Source organism: Phascolarctos cinereus, unplaced genomic scaffold, assembly GCF_003287225.1.
Source record: "Phascolarctos cinereus isolate Bilbo 61053 unplaced genomic scaffold, phaCin_HiC Scaffold_7;HRSCAF=346, whole genome shotgun sequence".
Taxonomy (NCBI): Eukaryota; Metazoa; Chordata; class Mammalia; order Diprotodontia; family Phascolarctidae; genus Phascolarctos; species Phascolarctos cinereus.
The window spans coordinates 90,506,165-90,534,079 of record NW_027556180.1 but is presented as its reverse complement, the minus strand read 5'-3'; the positions used below and the strand labels follow the sequence as shown (position 1 = coordinate 90,534,079).

At 38.3% G+C, this 27,915-nt stretch overlaps 1 protein-coding gene across 3 annotated transcripts in view; it reads right to left on the bottom strand.

The window, feature by feature from the left end:
* The window catches only part of ENOX1 (ecto-NOX disulfide-thiol exchanger 1), a 677,866-nt gene that overhangs the window by 132,919 nt on the left and 517,032 nt on the right, over window positions 1-27,915 (bottom strand). For all 3 annotated transcript variants that reach the window (XM_078147594.1, XM_020971657.2, XM_020971652.2), the window contains 2 exons: window positions 8,677-8,783; window positions 4,800-4,917 (listed from right to left, as the gene is read on the bottom strand). In XM_078147594.1, the coding sequence (XP_078003720.1) occupies window positions 4,800-4,917; window positions 8,677-8,783 (225 nt within the window). The remainder of the gene's footprint in view (window positions 1-4,799; window positions 4,918-8,676; window positions 8,784-27,915) is intronic.

The following is a 27,915-nucleotide window of genomic DNA, read 5'->3' as shown; positions in this document are numbered from 1 at the left end:
TATGTGTGTGTGTGTGTGTGTTTAAACTATATCCTATTATATATATACAGAGTCTTATGAAAAGTAGGATGCAGTTTTTATTTAAGAATGGATCTTTAAGACCTTGACTTCTGGGCCTTGACTTGTTTCCAGCAGGCTGCAGACCAAGCATCTATAAATTTCAGTTTTGTAAAAGTTCCTCTCTCTTCCCATGCCTCTGATCAGGACAGTATCTTCTTGAATGGATGCTTCAATAACTACACTTAGAGCTTTAAATTTATTAACCAAGCTGGTTTCCAACTTTTTTTTTATCAGCTCAGGTTTACCTCAGTTGCCTCCATTTTCCTGTCAAGCTCCACATGGTGTAATGAACGCATTTCTTTTTTTTCCTCTTTTCTCTCTCTCTCTCTCTCTCTCTCTCTCTCTCTCTCTCTCTCTCTCTCTCTCTCTCTCTCTCTCTCTCTCTCTCTCTCTCTCTTTTCTCCTTTTTCCCTTTAAAACAAAATACCTAAGACCAATAGGGAAGTTAAAGAATTATAATTATATCAGAATATATCAATAATGTGATCCAAATGTAAGATGTAACTGATATTGCAATTTGAGTGATTTTGTTAAATCCTCAATTTATAAGTACCATGTACCTCTAGTGGCATAGGGGATAAAGAGCTGAACCCACAGTCTGTTAGCTCTGGGTTCAAATCCTACTTCTGAAAGGCATTAGCTACACGACCCTGGGCAAATCACATAGTCTCTCAGTGCTCCAAGCAGCTTTCTATCAATCAAAACTACTTATTAAGCAAGTGCTAAGGATATTTTAAAAAAAAAAAAAGAAAAGAAAAGGCAAAGACAGTCCCTGCTCTCAAGAAGCTTCTTTATCTCAATGTAATCAGAGATCAGGCAAAAAATACAAAGTAAATATACATTTTCATATGTGATGAGTCAGGGCTCACTCACCTCATCCAAAATTAATGGTGTGGAAGAAGGGCATTATTCAGAAATAGAAAAATAAAAACAAAAACCTATCATCCTTTTATTCCTCAATGGTCAAAAAACCTTTATGGAAAACATACAGGCCAAACCCAAGCTTTAATATAGGTTTATGACTAAGCTGAGAGAGATTAATAAACAAAACACCTTCCAGTCAAAGATGGTGAAATCAAAAATAGTATCTTTCTACGATGAGACATACTCACTCATCTCATGAGTTCCTTCTTCAGCTTGGGCTGACTACTTAACAATATCCCTCTTGGCTCTCTAAGAATAGATCTGCTAATACCTGACTAACTCCATGGCACAGGCTCACGGGGCAGGAGGCAAATGAAAGTGATGGGCCAGGGATTCTTTCATGGGCATAAAGTTTCACATGGATTTGGAGATTTGGCATTTCCTAACATCAATAAAAGACAGCAGCACACTAGGAGAAGGCAGCTAGTTTATGAGTGACAGATGTAAATCCTGTATCTAAAAATGAGTGATAGATAGCCTAATGAGCTACCACCAGGAGACATGTACCCCTTAGGCAATGAGCCTTTAGTCCCTGGCTGCATACGCTAGTTACCAAGGATTTGTCTGCTACTTGGTCAAAAGACCAGGCGAGAATTTGTGTCAGCCTGTGCCCCAGAGCACATAAAGCTAAAAATGATGAAGAAGCTTTGGGCCTGGAAGCCTGTTGTCCAGAGTCACCGGACAAGGTATTAGTAAGAAACAGGGAATGACAGCAGGCCATAGACTGAGCTGCAGTATAAGAAGAGAACCAGGGAAAAATATCGAAGGGTCCCAGGGCTCAGGATTCCAGAAACCAAATCCTTTAAAATTCCAGGTAGATTCTGAATGCCATACTTCTTGGGCATAGAGCCTTATCTTGGTCATCTGGATGGCAAAGTCTTCATGTATCTTATCTACCTTGTCCCCACATTATTGCTATGAAGTGAGGATGGGGGAGATATTTAATGTCCATTTTTAGAAATGGGTAAACTGAGCTACAGAGAGCTTATGAACATTCCAAATATACCATTTCATCAGTATTAGGGAATATTCCAATCTCCTTCTAAACTACTATACTGACTTTCCCAGTCTATTCCATCTCTTGGTATATAAGGAATACAATCAAATGATAACCTTTTCAATGGGCCATGGTAAGTACTTGTTGATAGAAGAATCGGACACATACAGATCATCCAAAAATCTATATTCTCCTTCATGTTCTTGGCAGGTTAATTGAGAATAAAAAAAGGAGTCCTGCTTGGCTTTTCAGATTTATGGAGAAACTCCCTGGTTACTATCAAAATGTCCTTTTGCATCTATGTCTATGCTTCTGAGATACTTTGAGACAAGAAGAATTGAGGGGATTGGATTAAAAGATAAGGCCTCAGGAGGATCTACTTTGCCTTGAATAAATGAAATGGGGTCTGGATCTGGATTACTAAGTAACATCTGTTGGGCACCAATACCATGCTCAGTGATATTTTCCAGAAGCAGAGACTAAGCTGTTCAGAGTTGTTGTTATTCTGGTCATGTCCTAAGCAGGCTGCAAAATTAGACACATTTCTTACCTGGAAAATTGACATGCTACTTAAGAGAAATGTCACAAAAAACCCCCAAAAAACAAAAAACTTACATGTTCAAATGAGAATTTCTCCTGTACTCCTTCTAAGTCTACCCTATACAGAGTTAAGTTAAGAACTGTAGCTTTATTTTACCTTGTCTCATGGATATAAGCACATTAATACAACTTTCATTGGGGGAAAAAAGAATTTGCCTTATTTACCTGAAGTAGCACTTACAGAACTAGGACCAATCTAAGTGTTCAAAGCCAGAAGGGGCCTTATAACTCTTCCAACCCAAAACCCATGTTTGGATTAGATACCTACAGCTAAGCCAATGAAATAGACTAGGAGAGTTATGTGAAGAAATATTGTCCAGAGAGACGAGGTTTTTTGCTAAGGATCTCACAGCTGAGGAGTAGTTGGAAATCAGAGTGTATGACACAGATGTTTGAGGTAATAAATATTACAGAAGAGTTCATTCTCAAACTAAGGTCCTTTGCCTCCAAAAGCAGTGTTCCTTCAACTTTTCTCACCCAAATCTAGACTTTTAAAACATGGTATCTAACAGTTAACAAGACTGAGACACGAAGATAGTGATTTTCTTAGGGGAAAAACAATCTAAAATATATAATAAACCAAAAGATGATCATCCCTAAAAAGTCTAATACCAAATCCAAAATAAGAGGGAAACACTGACACATAAAGTTAAAAAAAAAATGACCAGAGAGTGAGAACATGGAATCAGAAAGTACGTCTATGATGCCCATCCCTAAGACTAAGTACATGAAACTACTTAATGAATTTGATTTAAAGATGAAAGAGAATTATCAAAAGAAATTAAAATCCTTCCTAGATATGTATGTACCAGAAACTTTACTTCTGATCAATATCAGGGGTTCTGGCATTCTCTACTGTGGTCCTGGTGAACCTGGATGCTTTGTGGGGCCAGGTTGACCCTCTTCCTGGAATCCTTTTGTTTATGGCAGCTATAACAACCTATTTTTAGTCATATATCACTGTCCTTCTCTGCCTGGCGCTCTTATAATCTTTTAGTTACAGAATTCAAGGCAGGTCTGTGTTGTGTGATCTGGCAAATAGTGAGGTCAAACAGATTCTATCCCCTTAGTTTTCATTTTCCATAACTGCATAACACCCAATTTCTTCTCTAGCCAGGAACCTTCCTAAAGGGCTCCCTTTCTGTTTTAGTAAGCAGCTCTCTTACTGTATCTGATTTCAAATTCCCCTGTCTGGAAAAGAAAACCAGAGAGGCTTTCAAGCCAGCACCTTAGATTAGCAAACATGTATCTTAAATTTCTGACCCAGTCAAGTCTCTATATAAGCTCCTTCATTCTATTAAACACAAGAAATGGACCTAATCATCTTGCTTGATATACAGAAAGACAACCCTTTGACTACAGATCAGATGGATACATGGAGCAGGTTAATAGGATTATAGATTTAGACCTGGAAGTAATGTTAGAGGTCATTCAGTCCAACTTCTTAATTTTACAAATGGGGAAACTGAGGCCTAAAAGGAGGCTGCTCTTTCCCCAGGATCACATAGGTAGTAAGTAGCTCAGCTGATATTTGAACCCAGATCCTCTAACTCTGAATCCAGAGCTTTTTGTCTGATCTTAATAGATCTTAATTATTTATTATAATATATAATTATAATTATTATAACATCTTAATAATCTTAATTCTGTAGGAAATAGTCTGAATTGCAAGGGAATTAGAACAGATGCTTAAATATTTCTTTGCTAGTTAAAAAAAATTATCACGGTGGGAAAATCCCTTAAATGAGAATAAAATACATCTATCTTACAGTGAAAGCTGTAGCTGCCATTCCATGGAATATAATTTTATAAAAAAAAGGCAATCCACCTGGGAAAAAAAAAACTATCATGGTTCCAGATATGGGGGGAGAGAAAGAGAAAGGGAGGGAGGGAAGAAGAGAAAGAGAAAAAGGGAAAAAGAGAAAAGAAGAGTGGGGGGGAGAGAGAGAGAGAGAGAGAGAGAGAGAGAGAGACACACACACACACACACACACACACACACAGGGAGAGAGGGAGAGGAGCTTTCAAATCAATATGTTCCTTCTAAAGAGCCTGAGGTTCAGCAGACAAAAGGCAGGGCCACTGACAGATAAAATATAAGTATAGTTCCAATAGAACCTCTTCCCTGGTGTTCTCTGACCACTGTCTATTACTTCTCATCCATCTAAGATTCAGAACACTCCCTCTGCCTTCTCCCATTACAGGTTGTCAACATTACCTGATTCATCTACTCTCATTTTTTTATTAGGGGTGTCAGTACTCTCATCATCAGACATTTCCATCTCCTCCTCACGCCGGATCCCCATGAGTTGTTCACTGTGAGCATTCCGGAGCTCCTAGAAACAAAAAAGAACAGCTTTTTAGAATGAAAGAAAATGAGACAACACCCATTCTCTCAATAGTCCTTCTGCTGTACCCTGGTTGTCTTAAAGTAACAAATCTATGTCAATATGGAAACAGAAGCTGCCTCCTCCTACCTCCTACATCTCCCCATCTAGAAGGAAGCTCTACAGTGCTTTTCTTTGCTGGGACTATTGTGATGTTAAATTGTAAAATATGAAATAGAGACAAAGGGAACATACATGTCCTCCTTTAGTGATTATCACTGCCAACTTTTCAGGATAATATATTAATGGGTGTTAAACAGAAATACTATTTTAAATCAAGATGTTACTTTTTTTCTTGAATTCACTCCCTATGTTATCTTTTTTTTTTATAGGTATTCTGCCCAATTAACATATGAAGAAAAAAGGACCATACCAATCTCACAAGTTTTTATAGTTCACAAAATATTGTCAGAATTCATTAAGGATCCACTACTTCCAGTATGTTTTTATTGAGTTTTAAGTAGTGAGTATGGTTTTTAATAATAATAATAGCTTTGTAAAACAAAACTCTTCTACAGGTGATTAAAAACAAAGAGCCCAGGGCTCATCTAAAAAATGGGCATTGGGTTACTCTGATATTCTCTCATTCTCCTGTCTCTGTCCTGACCTATAAAAAAAAGGGTACTTAAAAATTTGGCAATACATTAATCTAGTTTTAAGGAATTCTTAGTGCTAAGTGTATCCTCTTGAAATATCCAGTGTCTGAGGGAAGAAGAAGGACACTTTCAGAAAGGGAGGACCCCATAAGATTGAATATCTATTCAGGGCCTGCATAAAGCCTTATTCTTTTGTTTTCTTTCAAGGAGAGACAGGAGGGTGAGTGATGTCTCCTTTCTTTTCCTCCCCTCCTAATTTCACTATATGGGTTTGGGTTTTGGATGGGTTTTTTTGTATGTTTATTTGCATCTAAGCTCTTAACACATCTTGCTCTCTTTCTTCTGCTTCCTCCTTCTCCTTCTCCCTCTCCCTCCTTTCATTAATTTTGTGAAAGTATTGATAACCTTTGTTTCAATACAACAGACACCTCTGAACAAACACCCAAACAAACCTTCCTCTAAAATCCATTGCTAAAAACACTATCGATTGTTCACACAGAGGAGGGGACCTGTCCTTTCACTCTGCTCATATGGCATCATCATGCACCATGATATTTGAGCACAGTTTTGTTTACTGTTCCTCTCTCTCCCTAACTTTCTGCAAGTCTTCCCATGTTTCTCTGAATCCTTCCTTGAAAGTACTTCCTTTTGAAGCACATCATTCAATGAGACAGAGAAAGGTCTATTCTACCCTAAATCCTGCTGCCGGGTGTTGACCAAGGTATGCTACACCATGATTAGGCTGGTGCTTTATAAGTGGCACACAGTTAATTTTTCTATTGACAAAGGGCCCAATTCCCAAAGAGGTAGCTTAAAAATATTTGAAACAAGGAAAAGTCATGTGGAAAAAATAAATGGCACAGAAAGGGCCAGTTGTTTATTCTCCCCAATTAGCGATAAAGAGTCATACAGTAGCTGTTGCTATGGGAGGTGGAGAGGGAGGAAGAAGTGAAAAAAAAAAACCCACAAAAAAACCTGAGGGTGTTTCCACAGGGTGCCTCGGGTTCAGCAGTAAATCACTAGTACATTCTAATAAGTCTGTAAAGGTGTTGCAGATAATTAACAGATGCTGTACATGGGGAGGCTGAAAAATCAAGTCAATTATCAAGCTTGTATGCAACTGAGAAATTATCCACAATGTAAGTTGCAAAATGGTATTTAATCAATTAAATGGCACGCAGGGAAAAAAAAAATCAAAGGTAATTTCTAATTCTGTTTCATAGTGTAGAGCAAATGGGAGTGGGTGGGAAGGGTTGGGATATCATGAGGGACCTTTAAAAGATGGGACATTGGCATGATCCAGGGCTGAAGAGCATTTAATAGGCAATTTTTCTACCTTTCTTTAAAACTTAGCCATTTTCCTAAAACAGCCAGAGGTTTTTGTGCCGTCCCCTCTGGAGCCACCAGGATTTTGTTGGAGGTTAGAGTCTGGAGGGGGCATAAGGTGAGAGGAAGGAAGAAAAAGTGCACTTAAGTCAGCACACAGGGAACAATCAGGAAAAAAAAAAGACGTAAGACAACATCTGTTTCTGGCTGACATTCTCAAGCTAGTGACAGGAGTTGAAAAAGGGGGTCATTTAGCACCTCCTTGCTCTTCTCTTCCATTACAAAAAAAAATCTTGTCCTGTTTCTAGAGGAAGGGAAATAATCTGGTTACTTTTAAGTCCAAAAAATGTTTCTATGGATTCCCATTTGGTCTTTCATAGCCCTGCATCTGTTTATTTTACCACACATGGCTACTTGGCCCCTCCTGAAAAGCAGTGTGTGAGGTCTGAATTCAAGATGTCTATTCAGAGAATCTTTTATATTTCTCTAGTTTCTGGAAAATCAAAGAGAAAATCCCATCTTCATCCTCCCCAAAATCCAATCCAGAGGAATACAATTTTATCAGCCACCGCCTTCTAAAGTATTTGTAAAGTAAAAAAAAAAAAAGTCCTTAACAATAAATTGCAGTAGCATTTTAAGTGTCCCATTATGGTGAAGTCATTTGGTATTCCCCATAATAACAGTGATAATAAAGAATTCATTTGGTATTCATGTGGATGTTACATCTAGTGCCATTGGTATTCAACTGTAATTTAGCATTAGTTAATGGGCACTTAAAATGCTACCCAAATAATTTATATCATAGCACTCTGTTGTTTCTCAAACTACACTTTAAAAAAAATTGTGCTCCAAAATCATTAAATAAGTACACCTTACCTTCTAAAAGTTTGATTTTGAAATGGGGAAAAATCATTTTGAGTACCGTAATATTAACATGCTGTGCTAGGAATGAAGAAGCATCTGGATGAATTTTTTTTTCTTGTTAAGATAAAAGAAAGAAACAAAGACAAACAGTGTACTTACTTTTTTTTTTAAAGTACAGGTTCATAGCGTACACTACTACATGGCTGAATTAAACATGGAAACTGGAAGACCAATGACTAGAAACACACGTGCTGCTGCCCAGGTGATAGAGGTGGTGTCTCAGAGCTTTGATCTCTTTCCCCTAGTTTTTAAAATCCTCATACAAGCATAGGTGCTTGTAGGGGGTTTAGGGGGTAAGTGATGGGGGGGAATTCTTTTAGCCTGGTCAGTCCCTTTGGATTTCTCCCAGAGATATGTGTGTTTTCACAGAAGTGACTAATAAATAAAGAAGATGTAGATGGAAAGACATACTTGCCATCTTTGGGCTTTGACAAAATCACAAACCTCAGTCACTAGAGAGGGCACGTAAAATGTCCAAAAAAATAAAAATGTCCACACACAAACAAGGTGCAAATATGAAAACTTATATCTTAATTTAAAATACTTTGGTGAACAGAGGTTCTTGCTTGATTTCCAAACTTAATTACTAGCAGAAAAGTCAAAAACTATAACAATATTTCTCTTTCATAGAAGAAAATCACTCTGTTCTCCAAGTGTTAATTCAGCCGCTTTTCTGGATATAGAACAAATTTTTGCTGGCTTTGGAGCAGATAATGAGATTGCACAATGATGAGTGGATTGCCTTGCCGGCTGTAACTAGCAAGGGGTAGATGCAGAAGGTCACAGCCTAGCTGCAGCCACACCATTCTGGGCCAATCCAGCTGTGTGATGGTGGTTAAAACAGAATAATAAAATCACCAACCTCAGAATGCTTTCGCCAAATGTCTATGTTCTTGCGCTGAGCTTTCGAGAAATGGTCCCAAGCTTTTTGTCTGGCAGAAGCGTTGAAAACGGCCACAATCTGCTCAACTTTGGTGAACAAGGAAGTCAAACAAGACAAGTAATTTATGTTGTGATCACTATAGTGAAGCAAAGCAAAGACACTAGGAGTCTATAGATGATGTCATTATTGAGACAACATCATCGATAGCCATCCAATCATGTGCCTTTTGTACTTACATTTTATCAAGGTTGGGGATGTCTCCCTTCAAGTCTGTCTCCAAAACTTTAGTCTACACAAATTTTAAATGTGACCTGAATACTTCATGGGCAGCTGTTTCTAAGTACCTTTAGCTATCATTTTAAGTTGTGAATGCCTTATCTATCCATCCATCTGTCCTCACATTGAGATTTGTAATGTTGAGGTTGGGAGCTGGAAGTTGAGAAAGAGAGAGGAACTGCTGAGTGAGAAGGCAGACATCTCTGAACTCCTAGATGCCATGACCTCAGTGTGCCATTGACATAATTCTGAAAACATCATAGCTTAGGTGGATTTAGTTGGGTCAATTGGTTTTTAAGCACCTCCTCTCTCATTCACAATTTCCTTTTTTACTCCCCAGTTCTCCATTATGCCCCACTGTGGTGCTCCCAAATGCACCCAACCCAAAGATCCTATTGAAAAAATTAGAGCCAATACCTCTTCTTCAAGGTTCCCCAGCTGGCTCACCCAACTCATTGCATCAGCATGCAGATTTCATTTACATACCTTCTGAGCCCTCTATAGTTCATCAGGGCTATATACCATTGGCTATTATTCCATCATCACTTTCATAAAGCTCCCCTCCCTCTGGCTCCCAAACCACTTTAAGTTCTAACTTCGTCTCCTTGACTTCATTTAGCACCTGTGTGGCTTCCAGGCATGGTACAATTGGAAAGATAAATATCGAGTATCTGTTAACTATACTACCCAGAGAGAAGACTGAGCCATTAGTATTATGTGTTAGGGATTAGGGTCAGCCAAATGCATGTTTTAAAAACCATTGGTTTTTATCAGCAAAGAGAAACTGAAGAATTTTTTTTTTTAAGAATTAAAGGGACACAGAATGAACCATTTGAATTAAAAATTAAAGGGATTCATGTGGTCCCTGAATCAAGGTGCACATCTGAACTTTTTAATGATTAATTGTGAAGACATAGCTTATTATCTTCCTGTTGGAGTTAAAAACCACCATAAGTCTTTACTAGGTAATTTCAAAGGCTCTATTCAAAAAATAAGTAAAAGAATACATTTGTAAAAAGACAAGATGTTAACAAGATTTCTGACACTCTGGCAAAATGTCATGTGCCAAGAATGTCTACAATGATACAATAATCCTCAAAGGAGGGACCAGAAGAAATAATGATCACAACAAAATTCCATAAATTTAAAAAAGAGAGAAAAAGGATATAAAATGTTCAAATAAATATTAGGTAGAATGGGGTGGAAAATGGGGGGGAAGATGCCTTCATTCATACGACACAATTTTTAACTTGTTCCTTCATTCAATTATTATTTCAGAATATTGGGATTATTCTTATAGAAGCTTTTATGTTTACTGTGGGTTTTTTTTGCCTCTATGTAAAAGAACACCCAATCTTCTCATTTATCAAATCTTATCATCATGTCAAGTGATGCATTAACTTAACTCAATTTTAATGGGACAATTTGTCATCAATTCAGGTCTCTGTTTCCCTCAGGGCCCCCTGTGGTGCTAGATACATCCCCTCTTTTGCCTTGTTCCCTCTCACTACACCTGACTGCAGGTACATTTACCAGGGCAGTCATGGCAGACTGCTTTAAGCTCAGTCTGCTGTAACAAATGAAAGCTTCCCTCACCTAGAAGGAAACAGAATTCTACAGGAAGGCGTGGAGGGAAATGCTTTGTGGAAGGCAGGACTAGTTACTTCTATGCAATTTTGATTCTGTTCTGGGTCACGTTCATTCCTATGTCTGGGCTCTTCCCTTCCTGGGTGGTATATTTTGGCCATGCTGAACACACATTTTACAGCTGCTAAGGAACACAGTGTTTGGTACGTGAGTAAGTCACTCAATGCACTTACTATGTGGCAGGCACTAAGCTAAGCTCTGGAGGTACAAAGAAAGGCAAATAACAACAACAACAATAACAACATCAAACATAAAACAAACACAAGCGCGCGCTCGCACACACACACACACACACACACACACACACACACACACACACACACACACAGAGAAAAACAATGCATATGCCCTCAAGGAGCTCACAGTCTAGAGGCAAGGTGGAAAGAGACCTAGCTTAGAGTTAGGAGATGCGGATCTGAGTCCTGGTTTGGCCACTTACCAGTTAGGTGACCTCTGGAAAATCATTTTATCTCAGCCTCGCTTTATCATTTTATAAAATTAGGTGGTCTTAATTACTCTCTAGCTCTAAAATTCCATTCCATTCAAGAATCATTTATTTAGCACCTGGTGTATACAGAGCTGTGTGCTGAAGGAGATATAAAATTTAGATAAGACTAGGTTTCGTGCAGGTCATAGCTTTGCTTTGCAGACATATGTTAAATATGATTTTTTAAAAAGTGTCTGGTTTTATGTTTTCAATACCACAGATGTTCATGATTTAGGGAGGGATAAATACACATTGTAAAGGAATAGTGTCCTGTCAACGTAGCCGTGCAAAGGGTCTAAAAAGCATAGGCTTGGCATAGATTTCTCCCTGGAGGAGCTATGTTACACCCCATCTCCCTTATGTGTTGTTGAATGATGACTAGTCTTAGGGAGCTGACAGAACTAAGGCACTGTCTTGCCAAGAAAACCCAAGAACATGCAGGGATATCCTACCAAGCTGACTTGAGTTTTCAAAACTAACACAATGGTGGAAGGATTTTAAAAGATCCACACACACTTAGAGATGCTGGGTTACCCTTCTATTTTATGGCAGAGAGTGGGTAATAGAAGGGCCACAGAAAGGGAAATATTGTTATTGCAATCAGGAAGAAAGACAATGGAGTTGTGTGGGCAGGAAAGCAACAGCTGCTACCAAGAGCCCTGGCAGTCAGTCAGTCAGTCAGTAAACGTTTATCAAGGACCTACTTTGGATATGTAGGTGGTACAGGGGATAGAGTGCCGGGCCTAGAATCAGGAAGACCTGAGTTCAAATCTGGCCTCAGACACTTACTAGATATATCACCCTGAGCATGTCACTTGACTCTGTTTGCCTCAGTTTCCTCATCTGTAAAATGAGCTGAAGAAGGACATGGCAAACCATCCCAGTATCTTTGCCATGGGCAGTACTGGTATGCTATGGTCCACAGGGTCATGAAAAGCCAGATATGACCGAAGAACTCGACAACAACAACAAAAACAACTTGCACACAGTAAGTATTTAATAGATGCTTACTGACTGAATAACTGATATTATAGATGAGGAAAATTAGGCCCTGAGAAAGTAAGTCTTTGTCAAGTTCATATGTGTGAGAAAGGTGGGACTTTCTGACTTAGCGTTAAGGTTTTCATTCCTAGCCATACAGGGATGGATCTAATTAGCTTACTAAATGGATAAACTAATCCATTTAAATTATTAAATCCTTTCAGAGAAATATCATATTCCTCTCATGGAATTCTGTAGAATAAGGGTGGGGCTTTGGCTGATAACAATGGCCTCTGATTTAGTGTTCATAAGCAGATGTTCCCAGATGTTTTGTTTGGAATGCTTACATAGTACAATTTGGCTGTTATACAGAGAGGTCAGACAGATCCAGTGTAAATGACTGGATTCTATAATGGCAGAAAATTACTGCTAAAATTCAAGAGTTCTTTCTGTATGATAATATGTTCACTATGGAGTCTTTCAGATGACTGCAGTTTAATTGTAACTTCAACAGCAAAGCACTTCTCTGGTAGATACTCATGTTTTAGTAGACCTTCAAATGTGATAATATCCCACAGTGTCTGGCTTGACCCTAACACACCTGCTACTACAAATGAGCTGGGAAAAAAATGGTGGAGAATTCTATCAAAAATCCATTGGCAATTACTATATTAGGACTGTACATCAGTGTGTTGAGAATTCATCAAAGTCTGCCTCAGGAAAGAATGTTATAGATGCCATCGTTTGAAGTGGGTGAAATAAAGGTCAGAATGTAAATTTATATGTATATATGTATATGCATATATATACACACACACACATTTATATAGACAGATACAAAACACACATGTATCTATATTTCAAAAGATCTTTTGGTTCAATGGATAGATTGTTGGGCCTAAGGTCAAGAAGATTTGAATTCAAATCCAGCTATGTCACCCTGGGCAAGTCACTTAACATCTATTTGGGTCAGGTTCCTCAATTATAAAATGGGGATAATACCTTGATGTGAGGATCAAACGATGGAATGGATCTGTAAAGTGCTTAGCACAGTGCCCTGGCACATGGTAGGACCTATATAAGTGTTATTATCATTATTATTATAATTATCATCATCGTTATTTTTAATATAGTCAGTATAAAAGCTCCCTCCACTGACCCATCAAGCAGCTGCATCTCTGCCTCAGTAGATGGTTTGTTAGCTGCTATGGTCAAAAGACCTCTTCATCTGGCGAGAAGACTCTCTGAGCTAAGCAAAACTAGTCTAGACACTAGTCTATCACTGGGGCCGTACTGAAAACGTTTCCTTTTTTGGTGGGTTCTGCTATAGCTGAGATTACATTGGCATTGACTCTAAGAACCCAAGGTCACCTCTCTACCATCATGAGGCACCAGAGTCAAACTTTAACAGATGCCAGGCATAAATATATACATGATAAGGTCACAGATCTAGGGCTGGAAAGGACTTCAGAGGCTATCTGGATTAATCTCCTCGTTTTACATGAGGGAACTGAGACTATGGGAGGTTAAGGGTTAAGTGACTCACCCAAGGTCACACAGTCAAGGCAGTAAGCATCAGAGGCATTAGAAACCAGGTTCTCTGACTCCAGAGCCAGTGTTCTTTCCACTACACACGCACACACCCACATACACACACCCACGCACACACACTTGTTTGTATATATGCATGCATATATATACACACCAGCCTAGAAATGTATACACATGTGCATATATGTGTGTGTGTGTGTGTTGTGTATATATATATACATATATATATGTATATATATATATGTATATATATATATATAGATGACATAACATGGTACAGTGGACTATAGTATATACATACATGTAATATGTATATAATATGTGTATATAGTAGAATATATATCATACGTCTCTATCTATTATATCTTATATTAATACATTATTGATTAATATATTACATATCGATATCTATCATAGATATATTTTATATTATATTATATCTATTATAGTAGAATATATATTATATGTGTGTGTATATATTGGAATGAGAGAGACAAATTAACAAAAAATGGGAAAATCGGAAGGAAAACTAAATCATTTAATTACGTGCTTCCAATGGCCTAAATTATTATAAGTGAAAAAAGGCACAAATGACCAGATAAGTATATATTTACTCATGGCTTATATAAAGGCATGGCTGGTTAGTTCGGTTATAACACTGGGCTAGCAAATCCTAATCCTGGGTTCATTCTCTATATAGGTTCCAGATTTCTTTCTATTTCTTAGCCCCAAGTCATAGGATGGCTTAGAGAGCCAGTCTTGGAGCTGAGAAGACCTCTGATGCTACTGGCTGTGTCTGTCAATCAATAATTGCTCATTATTTATTGACTGACTACATGAGTCAGTAAATAATCATTTACCAAGCACCTACCATGTGGTAGGTATGTATGGTGCCAAGCTCTGGGGATATGAAGAAAGGCTAAAAACCAAAAGAATTCTCTCCAAAAAAATTCACCATCTAGCGGAAGGAGACAATATGCAAATAACTACATACAAACAAGATACAGACAAGATAAATTGCAGATAATCAATAGAGGGAAAGCACTAGAATTAAGGGGGATTTAGTTTAGTCTTTTTCAGTTGTGTTTGACTCTTTGTGACCCCTTTTGGGAGCTTTCTTGGCAAAGATACTGGAAGGGTTTGCCATTTCCTTCTCCAGTGAATTTTACGGATGAGGAAACTGAGGCAAACTTTGTTAAGTGACTTACCCAGGGTCACACAGCTAGTTGAGTGTCTGAGTTGGCATTCGAACTTAGGTCCTCCTGACTCCAGGCCCAGCACTTTAGCCACTGTGCCACCTAGCTGCCCACGGCTTTCTGTAGCAGATAGGATTTTAACTGGGACTTGAAGGAAACCAGGGAAGCCAGCAAGCAGGAGGGAAAGTGTTCCAAGTGTGGGGAAGAGCTGGAAAAAATGCCTGGAGCTGAGAGATGGAATGTCACGTTCACGGAAAAGCCGGAGGCCAGTGTCACTGCAAGTATTGGGGGGTGGAGTATAAACTCTAAGAAAACTAGAAAGGTGTGGGTGGTCGGGTAGAGCAGTTTAGGAAGGATTTTGAATACCAGAAGATTTTATATTTGGCCCTGAAGGTGACAGGGGTAACAGGGTCAGACCCATGCTTCGGGAAGATCACTTTGACAGCTGAATGGAGGATGAACCATGTGACCATGGACAAGTAGGCATCTGTCAAAAACTTTAAAGAATGCCACCCTGCATTGGTAGAAGGACTTTCCTCACCTGGGTAAATGATACTTGAGAGGCAGTGTGGTACAGAGATAGAAGAGATTGGTTCAGAGTCAGGAAAATCCATATTCACCTCCCACCTCTGATACATATTGGCTGGGTGACCCTGAGCAGACCCCTTTCACATGCCAAGGAAATTCTTCCAGATTTTAAGTGGTACAACAGACATAGTCAATCTGTATCTGTTCTTTACTGGAAATTTCCTATGTGAATGAAATCATAGTCACCCTCCCCTCTAAAAATATCTGCTACTGATAAAACCTGACCCCTGGTTAAGTTCTCCTCCGAGAGTGACCCTCCGAGATGTCCATTACATCCCTGCTATCAATATGATAGCCGGGGAAGGAGAATGTATCTTTAGAGTGGATGCTGGGGCACATTGTTATGGGCACAGATCTGGGTGGTCACCAATGTTTTTGTCAGTGTTTAGAGCTTGATGGACTTTAAAGATTGTCTAGTTCAATGTTCTTGATTTCCAAATGGGGAAACAGGCTGAGAAAGGTCTTAGAGATCACAAACAGGCAGAGATTGGGCACCACCAGCTCAGGTCTTGTCTTCAAATCAAGTGCTCTTTTGACTATATGCCATTCTTTGCCCTCTTCCTCCAATTCCTCTTACAAGAGCAAAGCCTGGCAGAGCAGACCAATCAATCTGTGGTTTGAGATATTGTGGGAGGTATACAGGATCATGGATCTGGAACTGGGAAGACCCTTATGGGCTATCTAAGAGTACTCAGCACAGTGCTAATAGATATTTATTAACCGACGAATTAATATAACCTTTTCTTCTACAGGTGAAGAAACTCCTGCCCAGAGAAGTAAGGGTTCCTGAGAGACTGGGATTTGGAGCTCCAAATCTAGAAGCCAAGTGGCAGGGCAAAATGGCCAAACTGCAAAAAGCTGAAACTCACAGTCTATAGATCCTTGCTTTCTTCCTCTCCCATGCCCCCAAGTACCTTCCAGGCCCCCAGCCTTAGCTAAATATCTTAATCCATTCAGTGGATAATATCCTTAATCCGTTCAGCCTTCCAAATACTGGGAGAACTGGATTAAATCTTTACAAGCAGGAGGCTTGTCTTAAACAAAGTACCTTCATTTTTGTTTTTAATACCATCAGCGCTGAGAGTTAGAGACTCAACCCTGCAGGGTTCAGAAGGGATTTTTCTTTGAGAGATAAAAATTTCCAAATTCCTCAGGAAGAGCTCTTAAGAGCTTGTCAGACACAGGAAACAAATGAACTAAATTAGAATCCACCTGAGGTTTTCTAGTGTTTGTTGTGGTTGTTATTTTTTTGTTTTGTCTTGTTTTGTTTTGAAGTCAGATAGCTGAGGGAAGGAGAGAGAAGGATGAAGAGGCCAGCAATGGGAGCAGAGAATGTTAGAGTGACGGGATGGATACAAAGGAGTCCCTGTGGAATAATTAAAATGAAGAAAAGGAATAAGTGGTTCCACTCTCGGAGGACAGTCAGAAGAATGTGTGAAAGTCAAGAGGAGAGGTCTAAGCAGTTTGACATCATGTTACTGAAAGCTGCAGCAAAGAGAGTCTCAGACAAAACTTAAGTGCAGTCTGGCTCTGGGTTCTGAGAATACAGGAGCCTGCCAATCAGTCTGGCAGGCTGCCCAATAAACAAGGAATTAAAGTAGTCAAACCTTGGCATTATGTATGGATAGATGAGAATTTCAAGGTCAGTTTGGGAGGGAAACAGGCAGTGGGGCATTATCTTGAGAGGGCAAAAAGAAGAGTCTGGTGATATTTGTATCTATTACAACCTTATTAAACCCAAGGCTCAAACATGGTCCAATGTCAGATATACTTCTGATGCTGCTGGCGGTATCTTATACTACAATTCATGCACAAGGAGGTTGGCTATTTGGCTCACTCTGGGAATAGGAAAGGGGAGAGGAGAAAGAATGAATACTGAGGCCAGGGCTCTAAGACTGTCCCTTCTCTGCTCTTAGGGGCACGTACATTTGAAGCTGCCAATGTCCAAAAGTGGAAAATATGAGGGGGAGGGTGTAAATCCCACACAGTCTTTGCTAAGTTTGTCCTGATATCAGTTCTTTCATTAGGGTTGTCTCTTAATATATGTGTGTCAGTGTGTGTATTCACAACCCATACGCATACATACACATATTTGAATAAACGTACAAATGTATATACACATATGTATTCATATGTGCGCGCACATGTCCATTATGCATACATGCACGTATCGTGCACACACAAATATAAAATGCACACATGTAGGTATTCACATGTACACACATGTGTGATTATGTGTACACGCACAAGCGCACAAATATACCTGTATCTATGTATTCATGTGTATATACATGTACATAATACATATATGAATACATATACATATGTACACATACACACACACATATATATGAATATACACACCTATACATACATTTACCTATACAGGGTATCCTAAAAATCTTAGTCCTGTTCCTTACGCTAATGAATTAACATTCAGGATTTCTATTCCCTTTTCTCCACTTCTTGTGCCCCCTTCCCCCACCCCCAACTAAAAAATATCTAGACCATTATTCTGGGCATCAGGAATAAAAAGATTAAAAAAAAAATAAACAATCCATGCCTTCAAGGAATTTAAAATCTAATAGAAGTGACACAAATAAGTAAGATATGATTAGTGCAATAATGAAGGGCATAGATGTCACTCCCTAAAGGTCCCACTGACTATTTTGCTACAGTCCTGCTCTGTCTCCAGAGATTTTGGCTTTTCAAGGGTTTTAGAGAGCTTTGCCATTGACTGTGTGATCTTAGGGAAGTGACCACCTCTATTTTTCTTTCTTCCTAAAATGAAGCAGGGTTGGTGACAGGGCTAAAGGAGACTGGACCAGACTTCTTCACCATCCCTTCCAGGTCAATGGTTCTATGATTAACACCTCCCTGTGTTGCCCTATTACCTTCAAACCTAGAAATCTTGAAATACTCTACCTCATTCATGGTCATCCTTTTTTCAAAATGGTATTCTCCCAGATAAGCACTCTTTTATCTCAAATGTGAGGATTTTTCTTGCTTGTTGAGCTTCACAAAGAATCAAGAATGCATCATTTTATTTCTCATGCAACTTCTATATTCATCCCCAAGTAAAAACCGTCTTTTTTTTTTTATGAGGAGCTCTGGACTTGTTGCAATGTATTTCTTAGAGCCCATTTCCCTCAATCCACTTTCTGCAGCAGAATGGAGCAGAATAACTTGGCCTTTGGAATCAGGACTTGTTAGCTAGGAGATCATGAAAAGGCCAATTAAAACTCTGAATTCCTTCAGGTTTGTCATTCACCTGTAGTACCTACTTCAAAGGGTTGTAATGTGAGATCAAGGGTTGGGAGGGACCTATAGTGCAATAGTTTCATAGGCACCGGGGGCAAGGGCAAGGCCTGGAATCAGGAAGACCTGAGTTCAAATTCTACCCCAACACTGACTAACTGTGACTCTGGGCAAGTCAATCAATCCCCTTTTATACCTTAGTATCTTCAACTGTAAAATGGGAATTATCATAGCACCTCTATCACAAAGTTGTTGTGAGGATTAAATTAGATACCTATAAAGCACAATGCCTAACACACAGTAGATACCTGCAAATACTTATTCCCTTTCCTACTTCTTTTCCTCTCATTGGGTAGATGATGCCTAAAGAGCCTACAGGCCAAAATCCACTGTATCACACTTCCTCTTTGTGATAATATCTAAAGCGCTTTGCAAACTTTTTGTTTATTTGTCATTCAGTCTTTTCAGTCTGACTCTTCATGAACGCATTTGGGGCATGCCATGTTGGCAATGATTCTGGAGTGGTTTGCCATTTCCTCCTCCAGCTCATTTCATAAATGAGAAAACTGAGGCAAACAGGGTTAAGTGATTTGCCCAGGGTCACACAGCTAGTAAGTGTCTGAGGCCACATTTGAACTCACATCTTCCTGAGTCCAGGACTGGCTCTCTATCCACTGTGCCACTTAGCTGCCCACTTTGCAAACTTTAAAGGCAATATATAAACGTTATTATGAACATCATCACCATTATTGTTATTATTGTTATTATTCTAGTTAACATCTTTTTTAATCCTTTTACACAATCAAGCAACTATGAGGTTGACAGTTTTTAGTGCCCAGAACTGAATATTTCTTACTTGAATTGCTTTGTTTTACCAGACATCTCTTCCGGTAAATTTTGGAATTGATTAGGCTAGTGAATAGGTAAGTTTCTCTATCCCTTCCTACCACTGCATTTACTTACTTATTCACTCATTCATTCATTCATTCATTCATTTTAGTGAAGCAGTTGGGGTTAAGTGACTGGCCCAGTGTCCCACAGCTAAGAAGTATTATATGTCTGAGGCCGAATTTGAACTCAGGTACTCCTGATTCCAGGGCTGGTGCTCTATCCACTGTGCCACCTAGCTGCCCCTCCACTGCATTTTCAGAATGGCTTTAAAAATGCTAATATTATAGTGGCATGACTTCGCTGAGAATGTGCATTCAGGAGCAGGGCCTTAAAAGTCTACATCAAATAAGGCTGTATATACTCCACAGACAGGCAAACTTTCAGCATCCAAACAATCTTGACTGCTTACCCCGAGAAATGGAAACATTTGCCCTCATATCACCGACTTGAAGGGTTTCTACTTTGTTGTTTTGTTTTAAGAATTATTTTAACCAGACATTGTTGTTCTGAGAGCAAAAGGGAATTTTTTTGGGAAGGAAAAGCCTTCAGCATTTGAAATGATCAGCAAATACTAGTCACAGAGGATACTTCTGTGGAGAAAGATAGATTCTGCAGAGCTGCTACAACAGTTATATGGGGACTTTCTTCTGTGGATGAGCTATATAGATGATAGCCACAAATGTCGAAAAAACATTTTAACACTTCATAAAATTCTCTTTGGACAGCAGAGCACAGGAGCCAAATTTCCCTTGGTGGGAATAAAAATGTTTATCTGCAATGTTCCTAAGAGATAACTGATTTCAAGGAGTGCTCCACATTCAGAAGAAATGTGGAAGAGGCCACAAATCTGACTGAAGGGGATAACAGCATACCCCCGGATATCTGAAACACCTCACATTTCACTCTCCAGTTTTCCACATCCCTGGACCCTTTTATGTGCTAACTTCAAAAAGTAAGGTGAGGTAGCTCATGGAGAAAATGATCAAGGAATTTCACTGTTCTCCATTGATGATAATTTTGGCCCTGATTTTTCTCAATTGCATGCTGCCAAACTCAAATCCTCAGAACTGAAATGTGACTTTAACCTGCAATGCCTTATTTAAAACAGACCAGAGAAAAGTATATGGAAAAACATCTAGTTTGCTGGATATTATTATCCATTGATCTCACTGAAGCATTTGATACTATGCAGTCTGATCTGTGGTAAATATTAGCAAAAACTGGATTCTACATGCTGCAGCAAACTATAGTATCTTAAAGCTGAAAGACATAGTCATCCCCCACTACCCTGATTTCACAAATATTTTGTGTCAGAAATAGCCCTGAGGTTAATTGTGGCACCAATCACCCAAACTGGGTATCTGGGAAAGAGTTTGGGGGTTGGAAATGATTACTGATATGCATGATGCTGCTGCTGAATTAAGGGCCATCACCTTACAGACCACTTTATGAATGTGATGTAATACTCCCAAATAAACAAAATATATCAATGGATTTGTAATCTCAGTGATGAGGGTTCTTTCTCCAATCATTCCAATCACCAACTGTCCTTGTCTGCAACTCTTGTCCATGAGCTGGTTTAAGTTTGCTGTCTATCAGTCGTCAAAAATTCACATCATATGACTAACATATCTTCTTTTTCATGAGTATATTTCTTTGATGAAATCTTGTACACCACTTCTCCTTCCCATGTCCTAATTTGTAATATGTTGCAGCCAGTCACATCTACCACGTGCCTTTTGACCACCATTTACATGGTCAATTTAAATTCTATGGAGTTTGTAATATTCCATGACTCACAGCCATACAACAAAAATGGCGAATATTGGTATTAAAAGCAGAAGATTTTATTTCGGGGAGAATCTTGGGGCTATTTTGTGGATAATGGGCATTCTTCTTCCATTTGTTGCTTTCTCTGTAGATAGAGAAGTCAAATTCTCTTCAGTGATTATGGATCTCTTTTAGAAGTCTCTGCAGTATCCTGGGTTTTGATACAATCATTACAATACCAACTACAAATAGGAGAATTTGAAGTACCTCAATGTTGTTGTTCAGTTGTTCAGTCATGTCTGACTCTTGGTAACCCCCGTGGACCACAGCACATCAGGCCCCTCTATCCTTCACTATCTCTAGAAGTCTAGTAGGTTCTCATTATCTAGAGCAAATTCTGCCTTGACTTGGACTCTATGATGGGTTTTGTCTATGACCATGGCAAAGATCTTCACGAGTGTATATCTCCCTGTTTTCTGTAGCACTGGATGATAATGATCAGAGGTTGGTCAAACAATGTTATCTCTGTTGCTCATTTTTTTCAAGAAATCTACCTACTCTATGTATATTTGGTATTAAAAATACAGAAGATGTTTTAACCATCCAATTACTTTTCCCATCTTTGGGTTTTATTTTCTTTCAGTGTCATCTACTTCCTCTTAAGCACATGTGATGGTTGTGTTACAGCTTAAATGTAGTGATTCCATTGTCCTTACTGGTGAGAAGAGTTAGTTATAAATAATCTTTGCAGATCTTTTCCATCTTTTATGTTTGCTGACCTCTTTCCAGTTTAATCCTTAAATGTCCTCAGAAAGACTTTGCCTAGTGGCATCTCTTACCACACTTTCTTTAAACTGGTTTTTCCTTCTAATTTTTATTTATGAGGTGTTTCTGCTAATAATCTTCCAACATCATTCCTTATAGGATTTTCCAAATTAATTTACATTCTCAGCTGGTGTTGCCCTTGGTTACTACATATCTCCACCACAGAAGTAACTCATGTTTGCTAACTAAAGTAGTTTTCCAACTCTGAGGTACCACCTCACATCTGTAAGACTGGCTAATATGACAAAAATGGAAAATGATGGATGTTGGAGGGGATGTGGGAAAACTGGGACACTAATGCACACTCTTGGTAGAGTTGTGAACTGATCCAACCACCCTGGAGAACAATGTGGAACTATGCCCAAAGGGCTATAAAACTGTACATACTCTTTGATCCAGCAATACCACTGTTAGGTCTATATCCTAAAGACATCAAAAAAGGGGAAAGGACCTATATATACAAAAATGTTTATAGCAGCTCTTTTTGTGGTGGCTGAGAATTGGAAATTGAAGGGATGCCCATCAACTGGAGAATGGCTAAACAAGCTTTAGCATATGATTGTAATGGAATAGTATTATGCTATAAGAAATGACAAGCAGGATAATTTCAGAAAAAATGGAAAGACTCACATGAACTGAAGTAAAGGGAAGTTAACTGAACCAGGAGAATGTTTGTTATACATAGTAACAGCAATATTGTTCGATGAAGAACTGTGAATAACTCAGCTATTCTTAGCAATACAATGATCCAAGAAAATCCCAAAGGACTAATGACAAAGCATACTTCCTGCCTCCAAAGAAAGAACTGATATTGTTTGAATATAGACTGAAGCATGCCATTTTTCACTTTCTTTCTTTTATTCAAGTCTTCTTTTACAAAATGACTAATGTAGAAATGTTTTACATAACGGCACATGTATAACCAATATCTGATGGCTTCCGTCTCAGGGAGAGGAGTGGGGAAGGAAAGAGGGATACAATTTGGAACTCAAAACTTAAAAACAACTTTAAAAATTATTTGAACATGTAATTAGGGAAAAATAAAATATATTTTAAAAAACTAAGTTTTTTTAGTCTTTTTTGGTCTCATAATAACTGATTTATGTCACTCAAAATTTGTATGAAATGATGATCATTGTTGATATCCTTTCCCACATGCATTTTCAGTGCCAATAGCTTGTTTCAGTAATTTAGTTTGCAGTACTTAATTGCACACCATATATTCTAGCTTTGTATCAATTTTGTTCTTTGTTCTTACAAGCCAGTGGTTATCTGCACACAGACAGATGATTCAGAAATTACTCCCACGATCAGTAGCAAGTCATTAATTGCCTGTAAAATTTAATCAGCTTCACTTTTTTGGATGTTGTTGGCATTCACCATGTAAAATACCTTTTGATTCATTTCTGAAAGAAAGTATTCATGATTTTTAGTCATGAGGCTTATGTGTAGTCTACAGATCTTTGGTCTCTCTCATTCTTCATTTCTGAATCATATTTTCCAAAATATCTTCACCATTTTCAATTGTTCCAACTTTGCATTAAAGTTACTGAGTATCAGTGAATATGTTCATTTACTTTGGAAGGTCTTAAAGGATTTCTCTTCTTCTTCATCCTCAACCACAGATGCTGATGCATAAAATATAACTATTTCTTTGGTGCAGCAGAAAGAATGAGGGACCTGAAGGTGTTGAACATTGGTTCTCATCTTAATTCTGCTATTTGCTACCCATGTAACCAAGGGAAGATCACTTAATGTTTATGCTTCTTGATTTCTTCATATATAAGGGAGTTGTTTTAGGTAACCTTAAAGGTTCTTTTTGGCTCTAAATTTATAATTTATGATTTTCATGGTGTTCTTTTTGCAAATATTTATCATAACCACTAAAAGATGACAAGATGTCTTATGAAATGATGTTTCTTACTGACCTTGGATGTAAATAAAATCAATTCCACCAAGTCCTTTCTTTGCCTCTCAAAGGAGAACCCGTGAGGCATCCTTCCTTTGAGTTATTTCCTTCCCTCTTCTTTTTTGTTTATAGTGAGTATGTATACAATTTAATTTTTCCAATAGCATAGCTATTCACTGGCCATTGGACAAGCATCTTATGTTGAGAATATTAAAAATTAAGTTGATCTTTATAGATGGTTGAAAAAGCTGTGTGAATTTTAGTCCCCTTGGTCCTTTTGTCTGGTACAATCTGGCACACTCATGGCAGAAACAGAGAGGCCTGGTTGGACTCAGGTCCATCTTTCATTTTTCTTTGTTTCTTTCCATGGGCAAATATTTCAATAACAGGGAACCAGTCCACTGGCAATTGTCCTTTGAAAGCAGACACATTAGTATAGCTGCATAGAATCCAGAGTCACATCCATGTCAGGATGAATATACTATGATAATAATAATAATTATCATAACAACAAAAACTCACATTTATAAAGTACTGTAAGGTATGTAAAGTGCTTTCCTCACAACTTTCTTATTAGGTAAGTAGTCTAAGTATTGCTCTCCCAGTTTTACAGATGAGGAAACAAAAGCTCTTAGAAGTTGAGTAATTTGCTCATGATTATACAAGTAGTAAATATCTGAGATCTGATTCCAACCCAAGTCTTCCTGATTTTATGTCCAGCACTCTATCCACCACACTATGGTGCTCCTTATGCTGATAGTACCAATATCCAGTCAGCGTTCCAATGCCCGGAACACAGAAGTATTCTACACTTTTCTCACCTGGACTAGGTGGCCTCTAAAATATCGTCAATCTTGATCCATTGAGCCCTCTTTTTTTTGGTTACGCAGTCGGGGTTAAGTGACTTGCCCAAGGTCACACAGCTAGTAAATGTCAAGTGTCTGAGGCCTGATCATTGATCTCTCTTAACCTTGTATAGGATGACTGCTATCCTCCATGGTAGAAGTGGTAGGGAGACCTTTCTGTAGTGGTGCCAAATGCCCTTTAACTGCTGTGCTACAAACACAGTCAAAAGCCCTCAACATGGGTTATGTTCAACTTTTTGTACATTTAACGTGGATACAGGATTATGACCTTACTCCACTTTGGCCCAGCTTGTGTACGGGTTCTGTGGATTCACAAATCATACTTATGCAAACTCAGCCTTAATACATAAACAGAGATGATGTTGTTGTTGTTCAGTTGTTTTTCAGTTGTGTCCTGACTCGTCATGACCCCATTTGGGTTTTCTTGGCAAAGATACACCAGTGTTTTCTATTTCCATTCTCCAGCTCATTTTTATAGAGGATGAACTGAGGCAAACACTGTTAAGTGACTTATCCTAGGACACATAGCTAATAAGTATCTGAGGCCAGATTTGAACTCATGAAGATGAGTCTTCCAGATTCCAAGCTGAGTACACTATCCACTGCACCACCTAGCTGCATGGCATAGTTCCCACAAAACACTGTGGAAGCAGGTCATGCCCAGACATAGATGTAACAGACAGGTTCCCTTAAGTTATGTGGTTTGAATTGAGGGTCAGGGAAAAAATAACTCAAACTGCATGTAAAATTAAGGAGGAACATTTATCGATAACAACATTTATTAACTTCCTAGTATATTAGTTGCTATTTGAAATTTTTGTCTCAGATTTGAATGTAGAATTCAGTGGCAGGCCTATTAAATCTGGAAATGGTATGCAGTTGGGAGAAGTAATTAACATACTGGATGACATCGTCATTATCCAAAAACATCATAATATACTAGGCAAGATAAGATATGATATAAAGTCTATACTTAGGTTCAAGAAATCAATTTCACAAGTTCAAGATAAAAAAAAACTAGAGCTTTTATTTGACTGAAAGCTCAACATGGGTCAGTAGTGTTACATAATAACCAAAAAAGTTAACTGGAAAATGATCTCAACAAACTAGAACAATATGCCAAATCTTTTAATTTATTTACTTAGCTGTTAATTTAGTCATTCGCCTGAAGCACCATGTTTTGTGCTGACTATAACATTCTAGAAAGCACTCTATGGAGAACATGTAGAGGAGGGTAACTGGAAAGTGGGGGTACTGGACACCATGGCGCTTGGAGATCAAATTATAGAACTGGGGACATTTAGCTTGGAGAAGAGAAAATTCAAAGCGGTGATCTCAGTTTTCTTGAATTATACGTAGACCTCCCATGCAGAAGAATATTTAGACTTGTTCTTCTTGGTCCCAAAGGGAACCACACAGTGCACAGAAGCTGAAAGGGGGCAAATACTGGCCAATTGTAGGGAAAAAAACCCCTCCTAATTATTAGTGATTGTTTGTTGAATACAGCTATGTTGTGTTTGTAAAGCATAAACACAGTACATATTCTTAAACCAACATTCTTCTAATTTCTGTTCTTCTTTCCTATATGCTTTTCAGTCCCTCAGCAACCCCGACTCTCTTTTCTCATACCATGAAACATGTTGGGAAAGAACCAGAGTGGGAATATCATGGATTGTTTAAATTTTCATAGGTCTCTGAGTGTCGTAACAAGATGTGCACATTAATAATTCAATGCAGTAGCACATGCTTCCAGAACTTTGAAACAATTCCTGCCTGAGCTATGAAATGACAGGCTATACTCAAAACAAAACTGAGATTTGGAATGCCTGTGGGGGATTCCTGGAAAGTGTATCTATATATAAAGTAGATGATAGCACAACATGAAAGTCTTTGAGATGTAAAACATGGTGTGTTTTATGCCATGAAACTGACAACCCCATATCATAAAATGACATAATGATGAGATAATTCATCTGTGTTGAAGAGTCCACTACACCTGTATTTATTTCCACCAAAAAGGAGTTAACTGGCCAGTCAGAAAAGGAAGACACATTTCCTTTCAATATCAGCACCATATTCTGTTCTATCAGCTTTGGTGACTATGCACCTGTAACCAGAAATGAAGGGTTACCTAAGAACGAAGAGACAGTTACTGCTACTCAAGTCCCTGATTTATTTAGCACTGGATGAGAAGAAAATATTAAATTGATTCAAATCAACAAAAGCTGATGAAGCATATATTATGTGTAAGCCACTGGGCTAGGTGCTGGCAGTGTAAAGATGAAGCAGGGTGCCTCGAGGTGGTGTTTGATCTAAATATGATGGATGAAGCAACTTGACTAACAAGAAGCTTTTGGAAAATGTGGCAATTGAGTTCACCATAAAGTCATGAAAACCTGAGTTCAAATTCTGCCTCAGACACTCACCAGCAGTTAGATCCTAGTCATGTTTAAGTTAACCTCTCTGAGTCTCAGTTTCCTTATTTGTAAAGCGGAGAATAATAGCACATACCTTGTACGGTTGTGAGAATCAAATCTCATATGTATATAACATACATATATGTACATATATGTATATATGCATATATAAGTGTATACGCATAGCTATATATGCATATATGGGTATGTCTGTGTGTGTGTGTATATATATATATATATATAATATATATATATAAAAGATGAGCATACAAATACATGCATGCATATCTATACATACACAGGTGCATACATATGTATGTGGATATGCATAGGTATATGTGTATTTCACACACAATACACATGTATATAGATATGCATAGGCATATGTATGTATATATACACATACACATTTATACCACATATACATTCATACATGTATTCATATACACATATACACAAATTCAAATTTGCTTTGCAAGCCTTAAAGTGATATATGCCATTATTATTGTTGTTGATAATAATACATTAAGGATAATAAAATTTGTGCATAAAAAGC